Genomic DNA, 8,218 nt, shown 5'->3' with positions numbered 1-8,218 from the left:
ATAAACGCAAGATGCATAAACCTGAATTGCGTACCCAGGTTTTTTTTTAACAAACGGCTGCTGAGTGGAATCGATTCGAATGGGGGTTTCGAATATATATACATATATACAACAAATATCACAAGTGTTCCTCTCCTCACCACTCACTAACTCGAGTTTTCGAGTGTTGGCATCTGGCACCATTTAGGAGGCATTTCAGGTCAGCACTTAGCATTTCAGTGGCTCGTTGCTCGTGCCTGGGAAGTTTAGGCTAGAGAGCTCATCTAATTTGAACACACGTCAGCAAGGTGAAGGTCGTAGCCGTGTTGCCTTGGTAACTCGCCCAAAACAAGGCGCAGAACCGATAAGCACCATAAAAGTTTTAATAGCCAGTGGTACAGACGCATCGTATTTCAAACGGGAAGTCCATCATTTCTCAGTGTATAAGTAAAGGTTGTTTCCCTGTTCCGCAATTTTCATACGCACGTAACATCAAATTTATTTGCGCGATACCTGCGAAAGCGCGAATAAATTCATAAAGAAACTATATTCACACAGTTTCTAAGGATTTATATTGATTTGATAATTTCAAGCATTTAGGTTTCACCAGTATGCACTCGCGTGTACGTGTGTACCAAAAACGTGTGCGCATTTCTCTGGCAGTGACTTTGACAAAGTCACCTGAGTTTTTTCTGGTTGCAGAAAGACTACTCGCATCTTCACTGTAGACACCTGTAGGGTCCTTCAGGGTTCAAACTGCCTGTATAATTATAAATTATAATCTAAATTGGAATACTAAATTAGGAAAGCAGTAACCCAGCTAGCTCGTTTATTCACATTAGAATGCTGTTGGCTTGTTGTAAGTGAGCATTTCTGTGTGAGTGTGAGAACGCGGGCGTACGAGGTTGTAAATTTATACCCCAACGTTTTTTTACACAGAATAATGCTTTATCTTCTTCGACCCATTTCTGACAAGCCATAAATATCTGTCATAAGTCACTCTCTGTATAAATAAATTCGGTGACTTACACACATGGATATTCGATTAATTTTGAGGAATAAACAATTTGGAAGAATAAACAATAAAGAGAGTATTCAAAAAGGATTCAATAAAGAACAATTTATAATGTGCAGGTCACGTGGGATGGTTCATTTATCGTGACGTCACTTCTTCCGAAAGCCTTTGTGTTTGTCAGCTAGATATTTTTACACATCAATCGTAAACTACAAGAAAATGAGTTTAAAACGAAGATCGCCGCCGGTATTCAAACACGTTTTATCATGAATTTAGGTGAAAGATGCAGAATGAAAACAGCGAAACAAGGATCCGTAAAAGGAATCATTTGAATCACAAGGCAGGCGAAGAAGAAGCGAACTCAAAATGGACTGGCTTGGAGTTCTTCAATAATATAAAGAATTTAAGCCCGAAACTATGGAGCTTAAATTTTCTCACAAGCCTAAAGCTAAATGACAATAGCTTGACTAGAATACCAGCTGATATTGGTAAACTTACATCGCTACAAAAACTCGATTTGTCCTCGAATAAACTGCGAAGTTTGCCGGCTGAAATAGGAGATCTAATCAACCTGACCGAACTGTATCTAAACAACAATAGCCTTCATAGTCTACCGCATGAATTGGGACGATTATTTCAGATCCAAATTCTTGGACTGGACGGAAATCCCCTTTCCCAAGAAATACTATCATGGAATTCAAAGAAAAATGGCAGCGCTCAGTTGATTTCGTATTTATTGGACCGTTTATCGGGTGAGTATAGAATTCGTTTTGTGTTTGCCAATTCTGGCTTCGGCCATCGGGCGGTGAATACGAAATTAATCATTGTTCGTTGGCGTGAAACACTTACCGTATTTTGCATATAATACTTTCCTAATTCCCTAGAAGCCTGAAGCATTTCCTCAACCTTTTTGGGACATCTCCGTTTGCTTTGAGTAGGAAACATTCCCTAAGTTTTAAAATAGGCCTACTAGGCTTTGCATTCGCATACATGGCCATGCAGTTTAAAAATGCTGAAACAAAAGCCTGTCAAAAATCGTAGGAACCTAATCGCTCTTCAACAACTGCTTAAAATTCACCAAAAATTCAAAAACTTTGAACGCTTTTCGAATGAAATAGAAAGCAAATAATTCTAGTGAACGATTATTTTTAGTACAGAATGTATTCGCTTTTAGCTCCAAGGAGATTTTTTTCCCTATAAAAGCATGTATTTTTACAGCAATTAGCAGGCCATTTTGATGTTTATGGTCGTACAAAATTACTTGAACTATTCCGCTTAGGGCATGGCGAAGTTTGAACTCCCATAATGAAAGTGAATTTTTTTTATATTGAAAATTCGATGTGTATATTTGATATATCTATCCTATTCCATCTTACTGTAAAGGCCAAGGGGGTTAATAGTATGTAATGTATATATATATTTTTACTCACAGCTTATTTGTAAACATTGTTTTGTTCTTCTTAATTCTGATTGGCCTGTTACAGCTGGGATATATTGGACAATAATTTCATAAGGAAAAAATCTTGGGGAAAGAGGTTATATTTCAATCAATTTGGTACTGTTGTGCATGCTAATGCAAGAAGAATAAGAATCTGTAGGAGAATCGAAAGTTGCAGTGCTATTTATTCCTATAAGCCCTCTGGTGATGTCCTGAGTCACAAGGAAGTCCTCAAAGATCAATAAGTTCCTATTTTTATGATCTATTCAATGTCCTACCTTTCTACAGCCTTAATTATTAAGATGTTATCTTGCATGAGAGGATGTTTGCATTCACCTGTAAACTTATTCTTTTGCACAAATGTAAATATAAGAAATAGAAAATGACAAAAACATGAAAACGCAGTTGAATGAATTAGTGACAGAAAAATCATTACTCATTAATTAGGTAGCATTAATTTTAAGCTAACTGCGGACGCTGATATAATTAGCTACCAGAACTAGCATCAGAGGGGTATTTCTATTCAGGAATTATTGAAATTTTTATCCCACTGTTTAAAATTCTGTACTATGCTGTCATGCTTCAAATTAAAATTGGTGGACAACACTCATGGCAACCATTTTTTTAACTCTGACACATGCACAAGAATTATTAAGTAGGTAGTTACTGTCGTAGCCAAGAACTCTAGTAAAAGTCTCCAGTAACAGGTTTCTGGTGTAGTAGCATAGGGTTTCGTCATTGCACAAGTTAAACTCTTAATGTTTCTTTCAGTGTGTGAAAGACCAGAGGAGCGCCATTGGCAGCTGTTAGTGCCAGATAAAAGACGGACTGCAGACAGTGAGTGTTCAGTAATTTTTCATAAAAAAGCTTTAAATGCTTCCCTAGTTAACAATTGACTGTATTTCCTGGTAATTACTGGCATTAGGTCATATCTAATTTAATATTTTAACCTGAATATTAGTAATGTCTGAATTTCATGTTTCTCATTAGATTCATTTATTGTGATGTGCTACAATGTTTTGTGTGACAAATATTGTACAAAAGCTATGTATGGCTACTGTCCTAGCTGGGCACTGAAATGGGAGTACCGAAAGAAACTCATTATGAATGAAATTTTACAACACCAAGGAGATATTCTCAGTCTGCAGGTAAGCTTTGTGATCTTACATTTTTCCAGAAAGTTGATTTGTCATTATTCAAGTATAACTACAGGAGGATACTTAGGTAAACTAAATGAACATTTTTCTATTTAGGAAGTGGAGACGGGACAGTTTTACAGTTTTTTTCTGCCAGAGTTACAGAAACATGGCTATGATGGGATCTTCAGTGCTAAGTCAAGAGCAAGAACCATGTCAGAAGATGAAGGAAAGAAAGTTGATGGTTGTGCAATATTTTATAAGACAACAAGGTAATTTGCTAAGAATACAAAATACAACAAAAAATATACAATAAGCGAAATATACAATAGCTATGCATTACTGAGTGCAAATGTGGGACTGGCTATTTGAGTTAATAAATTAGTCTTTAATAAAGTCCCTGGATTTAATGGTCACAACTCAAGGCTTTCAATTTTAAGAAAATTTACCATGTAATAGTATTTAATATGCATATCTTTAGAAATTAATAGTAATTATGTCAAAAGTAGAGTGCCTGGCTCTGCCCTTGTGACTTCCCAGTTTCCTGCACTATTGACAATTTTAAAGCTTGGTCCCATTTTGCAACCATGCGCAGATGAAATGCATGATATTTTCTGCTAATGTTTAGTGATGTGAGTCATTTCATAGCACTGTACTATAAAGTTGCTCAAAATGGTTCATATGTAATTTATAAGAGTGCTAAATGAAACTGTAAAATGTGGCACACCTGAGTACATGTGGGAAAGTAGCACCATTCTTGGGAAGAACTCTTCTGTGACAGCTTAAAAAGAATTTTTTTAGTATTAATAGTATTCTAAAGCTTTCTTTTGTGTTTTAATTCTTGAATTTTTTTAGGCATGGCATGGAAGATGCCTAAAATGTCACCAAAATACATCTCGATTGAGCTGTTAAGCCTGTTAATTCAAAACGCTGACATTTTTTATTCCCTACCACCTAGATTTACGTTAAAGAAGCAAGACATGATGGAGTTTAATCAGCTGGCTGCAGCAAACTCCAAGGATGCTTCAGACATGTTGAACCGTGTTATGACCAAAGATAACATCGGTATAGTTGCCTTACTTGAAACCAACGAAGATTACAGCTACGGTCCGAACGCTGATAGGACCAGACGGCAGCTGATGGTCTCTAATGTTCACATGGCATGGGAGCCAGAGTATTCGGATGTCAAGTTGATACAGACGGTCTTACTCATGCAGTTCTTGCAGAAATTCCGATCAGAAGTCGATGGAAGTTATATGCTATCAGGTACGTAAGTGAATCCTATGTTTTTATGCCGTTGCTGCGATTAGTGTTCACACCAACATTTGATGTACCTATGTATGTAGAGATGGTGCAAAGTCAATTTAAACTAGAATGCAAGTTATATAAAGTTAATTAATGAAGTGAAATTGGCACAGCGTGCATGTAGAGCGCAATCGTGCGATGTTTTTGAACACGTTCTCTAAATCAGCGATTGAGAGCAATCATTTCTTAGTGATTATAAAAGATCTTCTCTGCATTTTCCAGGCAAGAACGGCACACTCCTTCGTCCGATCCCGCTAGTCATGTGCGGTGATCTCAACTCACTGCCTGATTCGGGGCCGGTGGAATTTCTTGACAAAGGGAGGATATCGACAGATCATCCCGACTTCCAGTCCTTAGACTACGGTGGCTTTCTAGCTCGCTTAAGCAGCACACGAAATGGTGAAAAGTGCGCAGAGCTCACACACGCTTTTAACTTGAAACGAACTTACGAGTCACTCGAATGTAGCAATTACACCTATCATTTTCGTGGTGTTATCGATTGGGTATATTACAGTTCCGATGAACTTTGCCCGGTAGCTGAACTTGCGTCTGTCGACCCAGAATATCTGAAGAGGAATAAATTGATCGGCTGGCCACACCCCCATTTCCCCTCGGACCACCAGTCGCTATTGGTCGAATTCGAATTCGCTGATAAAACGGTCACACAAAATGGCGAGTATGGAAACCCGGGGTCGCATAACCGGTAGGTGGCAATTTTCTTCCGAGGTGGGGATTTCCTTCTAAAGTCAAAACATGAAGTGAGTGTCATCCACTATCATCACCGATGCCCCCCCTCGGTTGAAATTTTAACGTAGTCACATCCCCTCCTTGCAGTAAACGTGTATCCAAGGCAATGTACATAATGACGAATACTCACCACGATAGATTTTGGAAATAGACACATTCAACAGGCAACAGCTGCACTAAGTTATTTCATTTCTCGTATTTTAGTATGTAGTTTATAGATGCTTAGCAAGTATGTTTTTCGGAGAACTTTTTTATCGTTTTAATACTTTGAATTAGTCGGTAGGCTGTAGAGAAGTAATGTAGGAATTTATTTAGCAAACGGCGGAATATGTAAAATTTTTGTTCGGTAGTTTTTGCAAACATTAGGCGTACATTGGAAAATAGTCTAAACTATGCTTTTATCATGATCTGCGACTTTGGTTTGTCGAAGGCGTAAAGTTCTTTCTTTTTATGTAATCTTTTTAGTTTTACACTATTATGTAATCTTTTCAAGAGCAAATTTTGCAATTACTGTTCGCTGTACATCGTTTTATTCGTTTCTGTTTGCGAGACGACTATAATAAAGGTGACTACTAAGGTCGGGATGTCCGTGTGTCGAACGAGTCGAAAGCAATAAATAATCGATATCATTATCCGTTATTTATTGTTTTACGTTCCACACAGGAGAAGCGCAATATTTTGCACTAAAAACAATGAGCATAGGAATGTATAAAGTCCTATTCAGGCGAGCAAGTTCGCCAACGGTACTACTCTGGAGCAAGATTTGTTTACTATATGAACATACGTTAGAAAAATATTTCGTCCATCAATTTGGCAATTCTGAATTGTCGAATAAAATCCTGTATTCTTGAAATGTCCAAAAAGATGTGTAAGCATAAAATCATAAGTATTAAGAAACTCTTTCTGACTTACGGTACGTTACGATGTGCAGGAAAAAGGTTGAGATCATGATATAAGCACTATATATATAGCTAAAGACTAAAGTACAGTTTTAAATTGTTCATTTATATAATATCTTTCTTAGACTCTAATTAGATCTGACTTTAGTACTTTTCAGTAATTTATTTCGAAGTTAGACATTAGTTTAGGTTTTACTTAGCTTTTTCTTATATAAACGAATTTTTGAAAGCACGAGCATAATTTTGTTAGCTTTATTTGTTACAAATATTCGTGTAACCTGGTAATTACATGCACAGATGTTTTGGTATAGTCATTCGCACTGTACAATTCAATACCAATGCTTGTGGTATAATTTTTCTGTGTAAATATCGTGTAAAGATTACTTTTTTCCTTTATTGAGCATGTTGTATTGAAATATTATATCTTCCATTGTAAGTATAGACCATGCAATGTCATTAAGGGTAGCTTCTCTAGACTGCAAACAGGGTTTGAACCTTGTTTTGCGGACTAGGTTTATTTCAAGCATATACGAGACAGTTGTATAAATTATAACTATATATTATATATAACGATGAATACTTTCTATTATGTATGTAATCTATCGATTTTTCATATCTTCCTTCCGCCATCTTGGATTGTTGTCGACATTCGTATTACGTTAATAGCGAGGTTGAGCAAGTTATTATTGAAACAAAGACGTTATTAAGAGATGAAGAAATACAATTTCTATCAACTTAGCTTGCTAGTTTTAGGTCGGCTGAGAGTTTTCCTAGGATTAAAAGGCCAACGTAATTCACGATGTTACTAAAACCACTCTGAAGATATCACGTATATTTATCCAATATGGCGAGCAGTCCCATTTAGAAGAGAAATATTGCTAAAACTAAGCAAGATATGAAAAATCTGATTATTTCAATTGAGACGAGGAGAACCTCGTTGACAGAATCTTGGTTGGAATCTTTTGTGCATCTAATTTTTCAGCATTGTAATTGATTGAATCAATCCCACCCCTTTTTTGCGATAGAATCGACTGTAGTTAATGAAGTAAAGGCACACTATGAAATACACTCATGCAACTCTCATAGTATGCTTCTTATATTTAGCTTTCCTTAGTCATATTAAGTTGAAGTTTGCTTTTTTAAAACATTACTTTAATAAGTAGCCAAAACCGACTGTTCAATGTATATATAGGGTACTTTAAATGGTGGTAGAAGGCATAGAAACTTGTCAGAATTACTTATCTTACATGCAGCTTTTTATCTCAAATATATGGCATCATAAAATTTGTGTTTTTTGTATTTTTTTTCCAATATGGTGAGCAACATAAAAATATATTTTTTGGCTCTATTTGATCGTAATTACAAAAGTCAAAAGCAAAACAAACCACTCTTTTCGCCGATGTGAAAAAGCCCTGAACCTCTTATGTTAGGAACATTCGTTAACATCGATCACCTTGAAATGTTCACTCTATATTATATTTAAAATGGTCATTGCCAATGCCACTTTCCAGAACAATCAGACTTCGTCATGATAGCAGCTTCGGCTTGCATCCAGGCGCGTTCTGAAAGGATAAGGGGGGGGGTATTCATATATTTAGTTCTGCTCAACACATTTACATTGTAAACTATGTATCGCACTTACAAAAGAAATCCGTCGGGCAGAACTTCATATGAATAAGCACCCCGCCAATTTTGTTCT

General features: G+C 36.5%; 1 protein-coding gene across 1 annotated transcript; it reads left to right on the top strand.

Moving 5' to 3' along the window:
- The first annotated feature begins 1,162 nt into the window (after positions 1 to 1,162).
- LOC114530893 (CCR4-NOT transcription complex subunit 6-like) lies at positions 1,163 to 7,797 on the top strand. The gene is made up of 6 exons (XM_028552496.1): positions 1,163 to 1,746; positions 3,204 to 3,269; positions 3,423 to 3,580; positions 3,686 to 3,840; positions 4,527 to 4,834; positions 5,096 to 7,797. The coding sequence occupies exons 1-6, from the start codon at positions 1,278 to 1,280 to the stop codon at positions 5,578 to 5,580; spliced, it is 1,641 nt and encodes a 546-aa protein (XP_028408297.1). The 5' UTR covers positions 1,163 to 1,277; the 3' UTR covers positions 5,581 to 7,797.
- The last annotated feature ends 421 nt before the right edge of the window (positions 7,798 to 8,218 follow it).

This window comes from Dendronephthya gigantea, unplaced genomic scaffold (genome assembly GCF_004324835.1).
Source record: "Dendronephthya gigantea isolate DGI-Jeju-01 unplaced genomic scaffold, DenGig_1.0 000067F, whole genome shotgun sequence".
Taxonomy (NCBI): domain Eukaryota; kingdom Metazoa; phylum Cnidaria; class Anthozoa; order Malacalcyonacea; family Nephtheidae; genus Dendronephthya; species Dendronephthya gigantea.
This window is presented reverse-complemented; position numbering and strand designations above follow the sequence as displayed.